Raw genomic sequence first — 18,400 nt, 5'->3', positions numbered from 1 at the left:
TTAACATTATATTTGTCTTCCTTACTACCATCTCAACCTGCAAGGTGACCTGCAGAAGGACTTCCAAGTCCCTTTGCACCTCTGATTTCTGAATGTATTCCCCATTTAGAATAGTCTATTTCTTCTACCAAAGTCCATGACCATATGCTTCCCTACATTGTACTCCATCTGCCACTTTTTCTATTTTCTTAATGCATCCACATCCTTTTGTAAGCTCCCTGATTCCTCAACACTGCCTGCCCTTCCACTTAACTTTGTATCATCCGCACACTTACCACAAAGCCATCAATTCCATCTCTCAGATCATTGATGTATAACATGAAAAGAAGTGGTCCCAACACCGAACCCTAGAGAACACCACCAGTCACTAGCATCCAAACAGAAAAGGCCCCTTTTACTCTCTCTCTGCCTCCTGCCAGTCAACCAATCTTCTATCCATAAAAGTATCTTTCCTCTAATTACACCATGGACTCTTATTTGGCAACTTCACCTGCAGCTCCTTGCCTTCTGAAAACCATGGTGATGAAGTGGTTTGAGAGATTGTTCAGGAAGCACATCAACTCCTGCCTAAGGAATAACTTGGATCTGCTCCCATTTGCTTATCATCACAACAGGTCAACAACAGATTCCATTTAATTGGCTCTTCTTTGTATACAGCTCAGTATTCAACAGTCATCCGATCAAAGCTAGTCAGAAAGCTCCAAGACCCAAGCTTTGATACCTGCCTGTGTAACTGGGTTCTCAACTTCCTCACTTACAGACCCCAGTCAGTACAGGTTCATCACAAGGCTATGTGCTTATCCCCATGCTCTACACCTATGATTGTGTGGCTAAGTACAACTCCAATGCCGTATTTAAGTTTACTGCTGTTGGCCAAATCAAAGATAGTGACGAATTGGCATATAGGAGGGACATTGCCTAGGAACAGAAAAGTCTAGTAAAAGTGGTGAATATAGCCATGTCCATCACAGGCAAAGGCCTCCCCATCATTGAGTAGATTTACAAGAAGTGGCGCCACAAGAAAGCAGCATTCATAATCAAGGACTCATTATCCAGGCCATGTTCTCTTCTCAATACTACCATTGGGTAGAATGTACAGGAGCCTTGAATCCCACACCATTGGGTATAGGAACAGTTATACAACCATCAGGCCCCGGAACCACTGGAAAGCTTCACTCACCTCACCACTGAACTGATTCCACAACCTATGGACTTACTTTCATGGACTCTACCATTCAGTATTATTTATTTACACTTTTTATTTATTATTTGCTTGATTTGACCTCTCTTGCACATTGGATGTTTATAAGTATTTGTTATTGAAAAAAAATGGTACTAAATTCTATTGTATTTTTTTTTTCTGCAAATGCCTGCAAGCAAATGAAGTTCAAGATAGAATATGGTGACATATACAGTGGCATGCAAAAGTTTGGGCACCCCAGTCAAAATTTCTGTTACTGTGAATAGCTAAGCGAGTAAAAGATGACCCGATTTCCAAAAAGCATTAAGATAAAGATAACACATTTCTTTAATATTTTAAGCAAGATTACTTTATTTCCATCTTTTACAGGTTCAAAATAACAATAAGGGAAATGGGCCCAAAGCAAAAGTTTGGGCACCCTGCATGGTCAGTACTTAGTAACACCCCCTTTGGCAATTATCACAGCTTGTAAAGACTTTCTGTAGCCAGCTAAGAGTCTTTAAATTCCCTAAACAAGAATTGTCACCCATTCTTCCTTGCAAAAGGCTTCTAGTTCTGTGAGATTCTTGGGCCATCTTGCATGCACTGCTCATTTGAGGTCTATCCACAGATTTTTGATTATGTTTAGTTCAGGGGACTGTGAGGGCCATGGCAAAACCTTCAGCTTGTGCCTCTTGAGGTGGTCCATTGTGGATTTTGAGGTGTGTTTAGGGATCATTATCCTGTTGTAGAAGTTATCCTCTTTTCATCTTCAGCTTTTTTTTTTAAAACAGATGGTGTGATGTTTGCTTCCAGAATTTGCTGGTATTTAATTGAATTCAGTCTTCCCTCTACCAGTGAAATGTTCCCGTGCCACTGGCTGCAACACAAGCCCAAAGCATGATCAATCCATCCCCGTGCGTAACAGTTGGAGAGGTGTTCTTTTCATGAAATTCTGCATCCTTTTTTCTCCAAACATACCTTTGCTCATTGCGGCCAAAAAGTTCTATTTTAACTTCATCAGTCCACAGGACTTGTTTCCAAAATGCAACAGGCTTGTTTAGATGTTCCTTTGCAAACTTCTGATGCTGAATTTTGTGGTGATGATGCAAGAAAGGTTTTCTTCTGATGACTCTACCATGAAGGTCATATTTGTGCAGGTGTTACCACCACTCTAGCATCGGCTACATCTTCCTGAAGGTCTTTTGCAGTCAGAGGTTTTGATTTGCCTTTCTAGCAATCCTAAGAGCAGTTCTCTCGGAAAGTTTTCTTCAACTTGACCTCCACTGTTCCTGTTAACTGCCATTTCTTAATTACATTACGAACTGAGGAAACGGCTACCTGAAAACACTTTGCTATCTTCTTATAGCCTTCTCCTGCTTTGTGGGCATCATTTATTTTAAATTTTCAGAGTGCTAGGCAGCTGCTTAGGGGAGCCTATGGCTGCTGGTTGTTGGGACAAGGTTTGAGGAGTCAGGATATTTATAAAGCTTTGAAATTTGCATCACCTGGCCTTTCCTAACGATGACTGAACAAGCCATAGCCCTAACAAGCTGATTAAGATCTGAGACCTTGGTAAAAGTTATCTGAGAGCTAAAATCTCTTGGGGTGCCCAAACGTTTGCATGGTGCTCCTTTCCTTTTTTCCCCCCATTCTAAAATTGTAGAAAACAAAAATAATACACTAATCTTGCTTAAAATGTTGAAAAGAATGTTTCATCTTTAACTTTATGACTTTTGGAGATCAGTTCATCTTCTACTCACTTAACTATTCACAGTAACAGAAATTTTGACCAAGGGTGCCCAAACCTTTGCATGCCACCTATGTACTTTGGTAATAAATTTACTTTGAACTTTGAAAGGAACAGCCTGTGTCTGAATTCTGTACAGTTTGACTTGCACTGTAAAATTTAGGCTAGTTCACCATGAGCCAGTAAGTATCATTGCGTGTTGACAATAGGTCCTTTTATACAAGTAAAATGCTAAAACATGTTTTTCTTTTCCTCAACAGATCCAAACAGGATGCAATGATGGAAACAGGAATGAAGTTTATCCAAGTATATTTGGTAACAGAAATTACGCAGACACATATCTCCAGGCTCCACATAATCATCTGAGAGATCCTGGATCTTACTCAAATCAACCATCAAGTGACATTATATAGGCAACCATGGAAATTTCTGTCCAGTGACAACAAGTGCGGCAGTATTTTTTGTGTTGCTTGCTGAAGGAACCGACATTTGTATGTAGAATGTGAATGAGCAAGAAACTGTACTGGATCTTATTATGGGCTCTCTAGTCTTCAAGTACTATGATGACCTTTTCAAGCTGGATTTCCAGTTTGGTTCCTGCATGTACTTTTGCTCCAAAATTCATATTGAAAGTGACAAAAGTTCTTTCACATTGAATGAGCTCTATTGAAATGGTTGGACTTGGAGATGTGGTATAATTTTAAAATAACCTACTTTTACAACTGTAGTAGCTGGTTATTCCAGTATGCTAAAAGTAAAAAGGTTGTGTATGAATTTGCCAAATGCACTTTTGCCAAATGGATTTGCTCTTTCCAGGACTGTGCATGTAAGATAAGATTATGACAGTCATTTTCCCTTTTCACCTGCCTGCTCACGACTATACACATTATAGCACTTCTTTAAAAAAAAAGTAGCAACACAAGGACAGTCTGCTGCATGGAAATGAAATTAAGGTATTTTTTTTTAAACTTATGTAGGGCAGTTGGCAGTAAATATAAAAGACGTTTGCTTCTCTTTGTCTTTAGTTGATACAATCCTAAATGTGGTAATTCCCATACGTGGTGATGGTGTTATAGAAGTTCGCATCCCAATGACTCCTAACATCTGACACCATTTATGACTTTTTCAAAACTTGTGAGCCACCAACTAACATGTTATAACAGAAGGTTGAAGAATCCTGGAGTAACTTTTCTTAAAACTAATAAAACAGCTGTAAATGTTGGTGACGAAAAGGTACCCTGCAGATACTGCATAAGTAGAATTCAGAATAGTAAGCACTGGAATAGTTGATAGGAAGACTCAGATCAACAATTAGGTTAATTCAAAATAATATCTGAAGAGTTTTTAAATCACTTTATAACCTTTTGAAAAACTTGCATACAATTTGTGTTAATTGCATATTTTATTTGGAACTAAGTTATTTCCATTCCACAAAAATGGTTGAGTTAGGATAAATTGTTCAAAGTCTCAACAAATATTTAATATTTGGGATTATCACTGAACACAGAATAGCTATGGAAGCATTTTCTCCCACTCCCATTTATGTAAGAGGCACTAAAAAAAATACCAATAATAGTATCGATATTTTTCCTATTACGCACATGTCATAACAATGACCAATATTTCCACAAATTATCTTGTGAAAAAATATCAAATAACAAATCACCTTCCAGGAATTATTACACAGTGAGGTCTTTTATCAGTTACTGGTAAGTCTATGCCTGATCCCAGGAACCATGAAATAGTCATGTTTATTTAATTTAAAGAAAACAATTATGCAGCTATCTGGTTTATAATCAGGTAGTTTTGCAGGTTTTGACATGTAGTTAGCTCTGGCACACATGGCGTGCATGCCACGTGTAGCAAGACAGTATTGAGGATTATTACGTGGGATTCCCCATTATGATTTGTACTTAAATGAGAGAGCTAGTATGTTCTTCCATGAGTACCAAGCTTTAGTTATTACTAACTACCCTTTGTATATTGCACTCTTTTAGGAGAATAAAACATTTAAAGTAAAGGCTCTTATTGGTTCAGTGAGAAATTACAAAGAACTACAGTACAATTTTTGCTTTAGTTATTAGAAGCTATAATGTACAGTTTATCAAAAATATAATTTTCAAATGCAATTACTTTATTGGACAGATTTTATAGACCTAAAATAGCAATGTAAATGTATCTCTTTTGATAATTACTAATTTTTTTTACATTTAAATTTACTGTGTGCATTATGTAACATTTTCTGAACAAAATTGTCCTGGTGAAGATAATTTTATTAAGAAGCATTTATTACATTTTTAAATTCTGCTAGTTGCAAATGCAAAAACCAAAAGACAGTAATATGCAAAGTTAATGGTGCTGTTTTTTTAAAATATGCCCCCCATTTCAACTCTCACTGTTTAAAGAGATACCACATGAACTTAGTTTGCCTGTTACTTAACAGGGGACACAACATGTGTATACCTACAGTCTAGAAGTATTTATAATCCATCAAGCACAACTAACACTTCCATGGAACACAATTCGGAAAAAGAAATGCTCTGAAATAGAAACTCATTCAAATACAACTTTCACCTCCCTTAAGGATTACACTGGTTACATACACATATGCTTTGGAATCTGTTTCAGAAGGTCATGATACTATGAATACTTAATATGTTTGCTAGAGTTGTATTATTTATCCCCAGTAATGAAATATGTTTAACTATACCACTGCACTTCTGAAACATAGCAACACACACAAAATGCTGGAGGAACTCAGCAAGCCAGGCAGCATCTGTGGAAAAGAGTTAACAGTTGACGTTTTGGGCCAAGGCCCTTCATCAGGACTGAGACTAGGACTTAAAAAACCTTAATAATTTATCAGCTCCAGACACAAAATGCTGGAGGAACTCGGTCCTGATGAATGGTCCCAGGCCAAAGCATTGCCCGTTTATTCCCCACCATAGATGCTGACTGACTTATTGAGCTCCTCCAGCATTTTGTGTGTGTTGCTCAAGATTTCCAGCATCTGCAGAATCTCTTGTGTCTGCCTTAGGCCTCTCCTTTTGTGTGAAACCATATTAGGTGCCCATGTAGTATAAACATTCCATTAATTTCCAAACCTAAACCAATAATGCTGGCTTATCACAATGAAGGGTATCTGCCATAATTCAGATTATTTAGTTATGATTAAATATCAATTCTCAACACCTCTGCATATTTGTATACAGTACTGTGCCATCTAGAACTTGTTACAGGTGATAAGCAGCAACAGTGCTAACTCAAAAACCTACAGATTATGTAGGTGACCCGACTCCACATATTTAGTTTTAGCAAAGACAATCCTCCACTCACAAATCTGCAATGGCAAGCTCCATGTCAATTATGTTAATTGTCTGTTAAAATTCTGTTTAAAAATGGTTATTGACAAAATTTATTGCCCAGGACATTACCTAGCTTGGTTTCCAGAAATATGTCAAATCTACTTTCTATCATCCTTAGCCAATGTCTCAATTTAAACCCTCCCTTCATCATGTTAATGCAGCATAATCTGTTTCCGAAAAGTATGCTGTCAAACTCTTCATATGGTCGTAATTTTTAACTTTAGTAATGTAATTTGATCCTTTGCAAATGTTTAACTTATAAGTTCACTTGCTTTCTTTAGGTATTACAACTACCACAGCCTCTACCACTTTTCAGTCCTCTAACATGAATCTGAAGCGTGTGATTCCCATATTGTTTCTTCCTTCCTTCAGAATTATGTTAAGTGGTATAAGATCCAGTAGCCTTCTTAGTGCCTTAATTCCAGTTAAATCCATCCCTACAATTACCTCCTCATATTCAATTGCATTTGGCATGTTTGATAGCCGTGTTCATATACTTATAACTGCCACTGCTGTGTGATAGGCGATTAAGGTCAAAACTAAATATTTGCAGATGATGGAAATTTGGAATCCTCAAACTGTTATCTTCACAAAGAGTGGTCCAGTTGATTCTTGTAGGTCAGAAGATAAAACAACTATTTTCTGCATCATCTGCAATGTCTATTACCAGATTAGCCTAACTATGTATAAAGGGAACAACATTTCCATCAACACTAACAACCATTAGTCAGAGCCTTTATTGGAGAGAATTAAATTTAAGCACCTTTCTTAATCTGAAAAATAGCAGCCAGAAGCATCAAATGCTTTCTTTTTTGAAATGAAGTGCAGGATTAATTCATTGCAAATCCTGAAAAAAATTAGGATGTTTGTGAACATGATGAATAGTAGCTGAGTCTACAAACACTGTATTAAGGGATTAAAGGGACAGCATCATTATTTTACTGTTTGTGAAATGCAGCTGTATCATATTATAGTCTTTTAAACCAAATACAAACCACCATCCCATATTAAGTGCCAAATATCCAGTATGACTTGTGTACTGTCTAACAAGCATTTTTATTTGTTGTACTACATACACAGCTGCTTATTAGTGTTTTGTCCTATACAGTACAATTCAATAGCAGCTGAGCCTTAGTATATAATAAAATGGTGTATGCAAGACTATGATGACTGCACTAGCAGCTTAATTTTGGAAGTAGTTTGGATTCTGTCTATCCTTTTATGTTAAAATGGTGTTTAAACAGTATTACTGTACATGTTTCTTATACATTTTCCGTCACAGATTGCCATGTCCACACAAACTGTACATGTTTCTCTTAAAATATGGTCTTCACTGAAGTTCATGAAACTTCAGTATTGTAATAAAATTTCACCGAATGTGAACTTGGTTGACTCTCGTTTTAATCAAATGAGTAAAGAAAGACAAAGGAGAAATTTAAGGTATAAATGTTAATCAGGCCTGGAATGTTGAAAAAAACTGAAAATAGAGTATTTTTTTTAAAGAAAATGGAAATTAAAAGATTTAATATTTTGAAGAAATGCATGGTTGAATAGCCTTTGCACTGATATCTAAAAAGACAAGCAACTGATAGCTTAAGGTTCATCTGAACCATGGAATGCTCTTCTGGAAGAATGTGCGAAGAAAGCTCTAGGTTAATGTAGTATATTTAATATTTCAGTAATATTTGGATAATATTGTAAATATATTGTTTGATTAAGTATTTGTTTACATAATTCATTACGGGTTATATGTAAGAAGTACGTGAATGGCACACGTCATTACGCTACCACGTCATATGTGAGCAACTCACTAAAGAAAGTAAAATGAACTAGACCAGTGATCCCCGTGTTCCCGTGTTTTTCTTTTGATTAGTTTCTGTAGTTACAAAATATAACTGTGCCAATGAGCAAGTTTTAAAATAACTCCAGGATGCCTACCTACATAGAGACGTTCCTGTTTTTTTTAAAAAAAGATGGCAGAGAACTGACAAAATTTATGGGTTCATAAACTATTAATACCTGTTGATAATAATATAAATAAAGCAGAAATGGCTGGATACATTAAGATAAAATTCATTTGATGCTCAACAGATAAGTGGCTGATGTATATTGAATGAATTGAGCAGTATTTTAAAGCAAATGATGTAGCCAATGAAAAACGAGTGCCAGTGTTATTGAGTGCAATAATTGGAAAAGCATACAATTTGCTTAGAAGGTCAACTGCTTCAACCAAACCGACCGAAATGAATTATAAAATTTCAAAGATTCATTTATTATCGAAGTATACAACTCTTCTCCAGATAGCCATGAAACCAAGCAAGAAAAAAAGGCAGCATGATCATCAGCCTCCAAATCCTCCTACCCCCCACAAAAAATACGAGAAAGATTGGACAGTAAACAGAATACAAAAACCATAAGACTGAAAAGGTCAACATACAAAACGGAAAACCTGGGCAACATTCTCCCTCTCTGTAGCAGAGTGATCTCACCAAAGATTAGAAAGAGCAGTCTCCCCTGTCCATGCCAAGTGATCTCACCAGTTCCTTATAGCACTCGTGGTAAAGTAGCCAGAGAGCCAGATCATATGGAGGCTGAAGGAACTCTTTCCATGGTTGAGTGGAGCCCATGGGTAATGCCAGTGGTCTCAGTACCCAAGAAGAATGGATCTGTCAGGATCTGTGGTGATTAAGGTCACCATTAACTTAATACTGAAATTAGATCTATAACTTCTACCCAGAATAGAGGATATCTTTGCAAATCTTTCTGGAGGGAAACAATTAAGCAAAGTGGACTTAGCAAAGGCCTACCTACAGATGGAGATGGAAGCGTTCCATTACTTACAATAAGATTTATCCTTATAATAGGCTTATTTTTGGAATAGCATCTGCACCTGCACTCTGGCAGAAAACGATGGACCAGGTGTTGCAAGGCTGCCCAGGCACCCAGTTTTTCCTGGATGACATCATTGTTGCTGCTGAGGATGGCAATGCACATCTCCAAAGCTCAAGACAGTGTTAAAAAGATTATAGGCTCAGCATCACACAATGAGTGTGAATTCTTTAAACTAAGCATTACTTACTGTGGTCACACCATTGACACACAAGTTTACACAAGTGTGCTGAGAAAATTCAAATAGTGGTGGCCGTCCCGAGGCCAAAGGATGAGTCATAGTTGTGGTCCTTTTCAATTTCTCTAACAGGCTGCTGCCAAACCTGGCTACTATGGTCCACGCCTTGAATTTTTTTTGCTAGAGATCAGGGAGAAATGGCAATGAACAAGGTGGCTTTGCCAGAGGTAAAGGAAATGGTCGGACACTATATACATATTATGATCTAAATCTTCCAGTGAAGCTTGCCCAATGGTATAGTGCAGGTGCAGTCATGTCACATGTTATGAGTAATGGAAGTGAATGCATCACATTCCCTTACCAATGCATAGAAAGATAGCACAGAGATTGACAGAGAGAGATTATACCTCTTCCCACCCTGCCCAATGAAGCTTTGCCTCTAACTTTCCCCCAGCCCTTAAATTCACTTGGTCCATCTCGAACACTTCTCTCCCCTTCTCTGGAGACAGACTATCCACTGACATCTTCTACAAACCCACTGACTCCCACTTGACTATACCTCTTCCCACCCTGCCCAATGCAAAAATGCCATTCCCTATTCCCAGTTCCTCCATCTCCACCGCATCTGCTCCCAGGGTGAGGCTTTCCGTTCCAGGACTTCTCAAATGTCCTCTTTCTTTCAGGATCGTGGTTTCCCTTCTGGCATCATCAAAGATGCCCTCACCGGCATCTCCTCCACTTCCCGCACTTCAGCCCTTAACCCATCCTCCCGTCACCACAGCAGGGACAGGGTTCCCCTTGTCCTCACCTACCACCCCACCAGCCTCCGGATCCAGCATTTATCCTCCGCAACTTCTGCCACCTTCAACAGGACCCCACCACTAAGCACATCTTTCCCTCCCTACCCCTCTCAGCTTTTCGCAAGGATCATTCCCTCCATGACTACCTGGTCCACACGTCCCTCCACACAGAACTCTCACCTGGCACTTATCCCTGCAAGCGCAAATGCTACACCTGTCCCCACACCTTCCCCCTTACCACCATTCTGGGCCCCAGAGTCCTTCCAGGTGAGGCAACACTTCACCTGCGAGTCTGCTGGAGTCGTCTATTGCATCCCGTGCTCCCGGTGCGGCCTCCTCTACATCCCGGTTGCCACCCATTTCAACTCTGCCTCTCATTCCCATCTAGATATGTCCATACATGGCCTCTACTGCCATGATGAGGCCAAACTCAGGTTGGAGGAGGAACACCTCATCTACCGTCTGGGTAGCCTCCAGCCTGGTGGTATGAACATTGAATTCTCCAATTTCCGGTAATTCCCTCCCCCTCCCCCTTCCCCTATCCCAGATCCCTCTCTGCCTCTGTCCCCTTTCAACTTTCTGCTGCTTTATCTCTACAGTTCTTTCATGCTTATTCCCTCCCCCTCCCCCCTTTATCTTTCCTCTGATTGGTTTTCCACCTGGTGCCTCTAGGTCCTTCCCCCTCCCCATGTCTATTACTGAGCTTCGGCCCTCTCTTCCCCCCCCCCCCCCATTCCTGATGAAGGGTCTCAGCACGAAACTTTGGCTACTCTTTTCTCACGGATGCTGCCTGACGTGCTGAGTTCTTCCAGCATTGTGTACGTATTCAGAGAGAGATTGAGTCTGTTTTGGGGTGTAAAATGCTTCAACCTGTACCTCGCTGGGTGAGAGTTTATCCTCAGTATTGATAATCAACCACTGATGTCTATTTTCAATCCACCGAAGGGTGTTTCACTAACAGCAGAGATGGGCTCTGTTTCTTCAAGGACACGATTACGAAATCAAACTTAAAAGGACAACTAATTATGGAAAAGCTGATGTATTGTCCCATTTACTCTTGGAAAAGGAAATACCTGAAAAATTTATGAGAGAGGACACTTCTCTTGACACTCTCCCTAATGCAAATATTAGCACTGAGATGAACTTGCCCTTGATGGGACTTGCTTTATGCGGGGATTGGGAGTTGTTGTAGCATCCAAGCTGAAAGCAAAAGTGTTGAAGGAGCTACAGTCCATGCCGGTTGGCTAGGCTTGTTGGCTCAAAGCTTTGTCTGGTGTCCTGGGAAAGTTCAGCAGATTGGTATGCACTCTGCAGGATGCCAAAATGACCAGAAGATGCCCAGAGCAGCTCCTCTCTATCCATGGGAATGGCCAGGAATGTCCTGGAAGAGGATTCATGTGGATTGTGCCGGACCATTCATGGGCACACATTTCTTGGTAGAAGTGGATGCAGCAACAAATTGGCCAGAAGAAAGGTGCCCAGAGCTGTCAGAACCACTTCCTGCAGTCCCAGATTTGACTCCTACAACCACCACAGAGGAGGCCCCAGAACCTGAGATTGTTTCACACCCACAAGTCTCACCTGCTAAGCAGAGTGACCTCCCTACCCCTCCCCCCAGGTCAGGAAAATTGTTAATCCCACAAGAGAAAGAAATCCTCCACAGTAATTAATTCTTTAGGCCTGAATGGGACAAGTTAAAATTTACTATGCTGTGGATGTCTATATAGTAGTTGTATTACATAGTATACTGTCTATATAGTGGGGATGCATTCTATACTGGGTTGAAGTTAACAGCTAGGCAGGGAAGAGTGTAGTGTGTTTAATATTTCTGAAATATAGCACACTGACCTTTACCTTGCTGAAGCCAGGCAACAACTCAAACTCTTCCTCATATCTATTCTGTGAAGAGGACCCCAATCCAGACCACCAAATAACTATCTCAGACATCATCAGTGAACACATCCACTCTGGGGGATCTCCCATCCACTGCCACCAAACTCAGTTCCTTTACCCCACACTGATTGCTTCTTGTTTCTTCCTCCTACCCAAGATCCGCAAACTGGACTGTCCAGGTAGGCCGATTGGCTCTGCATGCCCCTGCCCCACCGAATTTGTATCCTCATATCTCAATTCCAATCTATTTCCCTTGGTCAAGTCCCTTCCCATCTATATCCCTAAAAAAAAGGGAGAAAAAAAAACTGTCAGCCAACATCTTTTATAAGCCTCCGGATTCCCACAGTTATCTTGACTATACCTCTTCCCACCCTGCCTCCTATAAAAATGCTATTCCTTTTCTCAGTTTTTTTGCCAGCACCTCATCTGTTCCCAGGACACAGCTTTCCATTCCAGGACATCTGTGATGTCTTCTGTCCTCAAAGAATGGGGTTTCTCTCCCTCCACTATTGATGCTGCCCTCACCCACTTCTCCATTTCCCAAACGTCCTCACACCCCATTTTCCCGCCACCTTAACAATGATAGAGTTAGTCTTGTCCTTATCTACCACCACATCAGCCCCTGCATTCAACACATTATCCTCAGCAAATTTCACCATCTCCAAAGGGATCCTACCACTAAACTTTACTTCCCCCTCCCCCCCCATCTTTGTTTTCCACAGGGTTTGCTCACTGTGATTCCCTGGTCTATTCATACATTACCACTAATCTCCCTCCCAGCACAATCCTGCAAATGGTCTAAGTCAGGGGTGTCAAACTCAAATACACAGTGGGCCAAAATTAAAAAATCGGTACAAGTCGAGGGCCGGACTGATTCAGCGTTTATTGCAAAACTTATTGAAATGAATTTATTACACATATTAACCTGGAACTAACAAAGCTTAGGTTATTGCCTACAAAAACAACATTGAACATTAAATAAATAAAAAATCAGTTGCATTTATTTCTTATGGCTTTATCTGCAGCTTTTCCGGAGTAATTTCTAATGAAAACATTTTTCCACAGGCCAACTCTCTGTGATTCACACTAGTCTAAGCCAGATACTTGGCATCTCATCTTGGATGCAAGTTCATCAATGTTTGGAGTCAGGCTCTGAGCTGAGGAAATCCTCAGAATTGAGTGAAGGTGTTCATCAGAAAGACGACTCCTGTGTGATGTTTTGTTTATCTTCATCAAAGAGAACAGTTGTTCGCACAGATATGTGCTGCCAAACATAGAGAGCATTTGAGCAGCTTGGGTACGCAGCTGGGGCATTGTGTCGGGAATGAAACGTAGAACCTGTGCAGCGCCCACCGAGTCATACTTTGCCTTGAGTGTGTCACTACAACATTGGAGTTCAATCAGTTCCATTTGTATGTTGGTTGGTGCGCTTTCCACGTCAGCTGCAAATGGATTACTGAGCAGTTCAAACCTGCTTTTTTGGGCTTCAAAGTCGGCAAATCGCCGTGTGAAGTCGGCACCAAGTATGCTAAGTTTTTCAGCAAACTTTGCACTGCGGTAGAAACTTGCTCTTTCATAGTTTGGCAACATGGAAAATGGCTCAAGTTTTCTTGCTGCATCTGCGTCTCCGACAGGCGCAGCTTGGTTTTAAAAGCCCTCACTGCAGCGTACATGTCTGTGATCACACGACCCCACCCCTGAAGCTGCAGGTTGAGCGCATTGAGATGGCTCGTGATGTCACACAGAAACGCCATTTCACAAAGCAACTTTTTATCCCGGAGCTCTGTTGTGTCTTTCCCTTTGCTTTCCATGAACTGACAGATCTCCTCACGCAACTCGAAACATCTTTTCAGCACTTTTCCTTGGCTTAACCATCGCACCTCTGTGTGATAGGGCAAATCATTATATTCTGAACCCAACTCCTCCAGAAATGACTTGAACTCGCGGTGATTCAAACCTTTGGCTCTTATGAAGTTAACTGCTCGTGTTATGGTGCTCATTATATGTTCCATTTTCAAGGCTTTGCCACACAACGATTCCTGGTGTATGATGCAGTGATAAGCTGTCAGCTCACCTGCGCCGTTTTCCTCCCGCATCTTCTCCCGGATCCTGCCCACCAATCCACTCTTTTGACCGCACATTGCGGGCGCTCCATCTGTCGTCAGTCCCACAAGTTTATCCCAAGGCAGCCTCATTATATTTACACATCTGGATACCTCTTCAAAGAGATCTTTTCCAGTAGTTGTGCCATGCATTGATCTTAATCCCAAAAGTTCCTCTGTTACACACAGACTTGAGTCCACTCCACGAATGAAAATTGACAATTGGGCAGTATCAAAAGTGTCCCTGCTCTCATCCACAGCAAGGGAATATGCGATGAAATCTCTTCCCTTCCCCACCAGCTGTTGTTGTAGATTGGTGGCAAGCTCACGTACACGGTCAGCAACGGTGTTTCTGCTCAGGCTCACATTTGAAAATGCTTGCCTTTTATCTGGGCACACGACGTCGCAAACTTTCATCATGCAGTTTTTAACAAATTCTCCCTCGGTAAAGGGCCGGGCTGATTTAGCGATCTCTGCTGCCACAATAAAACTAGCCTTTACAGCAGCCTCACTTTGTGTTTTGGCTTTTGTGAACATAGCCTGCTGTGACGCCAGACTTCTTTCCAACTCTTCTCCCTTCTGGAGCTTCTGTTTCTTGTCCAGATGCTTGTATTTGTCGTGGTGTTTCGTTTCATAGTGTCGTCTTACGTTATATTCTTTAATTACAGCCACACTGTCTCCGCACATAAGACAAACAGGTTTGCCCTTTATATCTGCGAACATATACTCTGCCTCCCACCGGCCTTGAAAACCCCTGTTTTCAAAGTCCACCTTTCGTTCAGCCATTTCTGGGGTGAGGGATAGCTGAAAGTTGACGACACGTGACTAGCGCCATAAGGATGCTGATGAGAGAGTAAGGCAAGTGTGAGCAATGCACTGGTAGTGCATTGTGGGATTTGTAGTATTAGTGGTGCATGCAATATACCGGCGGGCCAGCTCTAATAGAAAAAAAAATTATTCATTAATGATATTCAGGAAATAAACCAGGGAAACCGAATAAACACTAAAAACCCTGAAAACCTGGTACCTGAATAAACTCAGCATTAGCCATATCATATGCCATAGGCGCTTCGATTACTGGGGCCAGCTTTAATAGTAATTAGATATTATCTCGCGGGCCAAAGATAATTCCACCGCGGGCCGGATTTGGCCCGCGGGCCTTGAGTTTGACATATATGGTCTAAGTGCTACACCTGCCCATACACTTCCTCCCTCACTCCATTCAGTGCCCTAGGCAGTTCTTCCAGGTGAAGCAACACTTCATCTGCACATCTCCTGGGGTTGTCTATTGTGTCCTGTGCTCTTGATGCAGCCTCCTCTACATTGGCGAGACTCATCATAAATTGGGCAAGTACTTCGTTGAACATCTCTGCTCCATCAGCCATGAGTGGGACTACCCTGTGGCCAAACATTTCAATTCCGATTCCCATTTCCATATGCTGGTCCACACTCTCCTCTTGTACCACGAGGCTACTCTCAGGATGGAAGAACAACATGATCTGTGAAGTCTTCAACCTGATGTAACGAATATAAATTTCTCCTTCTGGTAAACAAATTCCCCCCATTCTTCTATTCCCCACCCTGAACTTTACCTCTTCTCACTTGCCTATTGCTTCCACCTAGGTCCCCTTCTCCTTCCCTTTTCCCTATGGTTCACTCTCCTATCAGATTCCTTCTTCTCCAGCCCTTGACCTCTCCTACCCTCATGGCTTCACCTATCACCCTACAGTGAACCTCCTTCCCCATCTTCTCATGTTTTGTTTTATTCTGGTGTCTTCTGCCTTCCTTCCAGTCCTGAAGAAGGGTCTCGGTCTGAAACGTTGACTGCCTATTCAGTCTGATGCCTGACCTACTGAGTTCCTCCAGCATTTTGTGTGTGTTGCATTGTAAATTTGTTTGAGCATTCTTTCTTTGTTTACATAGTTCAATCCCAGATATACTGTATGTAAGAATTACATGAATGACATACGTCATTATGCCACCACGTCATCTGAGCACTTCATTAAAGAAAAGTAAAACAAAGTAGACCAGTTATCTTCTGGGCTCCCGTGTTTTTTTGATCGATTGGTTTCTGGAGTTACAAGACATCACAGTTAACTCAGGCAGGCTAGGATCAGTTTTGAGGTTTACCAAGAAAAAGATGATTAATGACACCTATACATAAATATTTCAAGCAATGTGTCAAGGTTAAAGAGGAATTTCTTAGAATATTAACCAAGCAAGTTCTGCAGAACCACTTCCACTTTAGAAACCACTCCACTAAGGGTTGAAGTACTGAGGTATTACATCTCTGTAGATTTATGCCCACACCTTGGTTTCTATTTCCATTCCTTTTTGCCTGCCACATAGAGTAATAGAACACTACAGCACAGAAACAGGCCTGTCAGGCCATCTAGAATATGCTGAACTATTATACTGCCTAGTCCCATTCACCCACAACTGGAAAATAGCCCTGCATATACCTCCCATCCAAGTACTTATCCAAATTATTCTTCAGTTTTGAAATTGGACTCATCTACCTCTTCCACTGGCAGCTTGTTCCACACTCTCACCACCTTGTGAATGATGAAGTTCCCCCTCATATACCCCTTAAAAATTTAATATATATATATATATATTCCCTATATCCTCCAGTTGTAGCAACATCCTTGTAAATTTTTTTCTGTATTCTTTCAATCTTATTGACATCCTTCCTGTGAGGTGACCAAAATTACACACAATAAGGCCTCAACAACATCTTACACAACTTCAACATCACATCCCATTTCCTGCACTCAAATCTTTGATTTATGAAGACCAATGTGCCAAAAGTTTTCTTTACAACCCTATTTTCCTGTGCCACCACTTCCAATGAATTATGGACCTGTATTCCCAGAACTCTTTGTTCTATCACATTCCTCAGTGCCCTACCATTCATTGTGTAAATATCTGCAGAAGCCCTTAAGGTTCTCCTTTACATCGTCTGCTGAGCAATCTCTTGCCTTCCTTTTTCCTTCCTGACTTCTTTTAAGTGTTCACTTGCATTTCTTGTACTCCTTAAGTGCCTCATTTACTCTTTCTTGCCTATACCTGCTGTATGCCTCCTCCTTTTTCTTAGCCAGGGCCTCAATACCCCTTGAAAACCAAAGTTTCCTAAACCTGTTATCTTTACCTTTTATTCTGACATAAATATACAAACGCTGTGCTTTCAAAATTTCAATTTTGAAGGACTCCTGCTTACCAAGTACACCTTAGGCAGGAAAACACCTGTCCCAATCCACACTTGCCAGATCCTTTCTGATATCATCAAAATTGGCCTTTCTCCAATTTAGAATCTCAACCTTCTCCATAATTATTTTGAAACTAATGGCATTATGATCACTAGATGCAAATTGTTCCCCTGCACAAACCTCTGATACCTCCCCTGTCTCATTCCTTAATAAGAGATCTAGTATCACACTTTCTCCAGTTTGGACATCTACGTACTGATGCCTAAACACATTTGACAAACTCGATCCTATCCAGCCTTCTTACAGAATGTGAGTTCCAGTCAATGTGTGGAAAGTTAAAATCATCTACTATCACAACCTTATGTTTCCTCGCATAAGCCTGCGATCTCTATAAATTTGCTCGCCTAATCCCATTAATGTGTCATCCCTGTCTTATTCAGCAGTGCACTCATATAGCCTCAGTATACATGCTCTCTGTCTGTCCTACTGTAACATTTTCCCTAACTGGTAACACCACCCCTTCTCTTTTAATCTTTCCCATTTATCACATCTAAAGCAACGGAATTCTGGAGCATTGAATCACCAGTCCTGCCCCTCCTGCAACCAAGTCTAACTAAAGGCTTCAGTGTTGTAATTCCACATGTTGATCCATGCCCTGAGCTTATCCACCTTTCCTATGATATTCCTTGCTTTGAAATTTACACAACTCAGCACAGTAGTCTCAACATGCTCAATCTTCCGACTCCTGACTTTGTATGTAGACTTACGATACATTTCCCCACAACCACTCCTCTACCTGCTCTGGTGCTCCGCTTCCGGTCCCACTGCAATTCTAGTTTAAAAGCCTTTGGGTAGCACTACCTGCAAGGACATTAGTCCCCTTCCAGTTCAGGTCTGTAAAGGTCCCACCTTTCTTGGTAGAGAGCCCAATGATCCAAAATTATGAAACCCTCCTTAGCCATGCGTTAAATTGTATGATCTTCCCATTTCTGCCCTCACTAGCACCTGGCACGAGTAGCACACCTGAGTTCACA

The 18,400-nt window shown here is 40.9% G+C and overlaps 1 protein-coding gene and 1 pseudogene across 1 annotated transcript in view; one reads left to right on the top strand and one right to left on the bottom strand.

Annotated features, from left to right (window-relative positions):
* Nucleotides 1–7,678, top strand: part of LOC140732025 (aryl hydrocarbon receptor-like) — a 193,596-nt gene extending 185,918 nt beyond the window's left edge. The window contains exon 11 of the mRNA XM_073054112.1: nt 3,191–7,678. Coding sequence (XP_072910213.1) covers nt 3,191–3,343 — 153 coding nt within the window. The 3' untranslated portion in view covers nt 3,344–7,678. The remainder of the gene's footprint in view (nt 1–3,190) is intronic.
* A 5,463-nt stretch (nt 7,679–13,141) lies between these two features.
* On the bottom strand, nt 13,142–14,943 carry LOC140732530 (general transcription factor II-I repeat domain-containing protein 2-like; annotated as a pseudogene).
* Nucleotides 14,944–18,400: the final 3,457 nt, after the last annotated feature.

Source organism: Hemitrygon akajei, chromosome 8 (assembly GCF_048418815.1).
Source record: "Hemitrygon akajei chromosome 8, sHemAka1.3, whole genome shotgun sequence".
NCBI lineage: Eukaryota > Metazoa > Chordata > Chondrichthyes > Myliobatiformes > Dasyatidae > Hemitrygon > Hemitrygon akajei.
The sequence above is the reverse complement of the archived record's forward strand: the minus strand, read 5'-3'. Positions and strand labels throughout refer to the sequence as shown.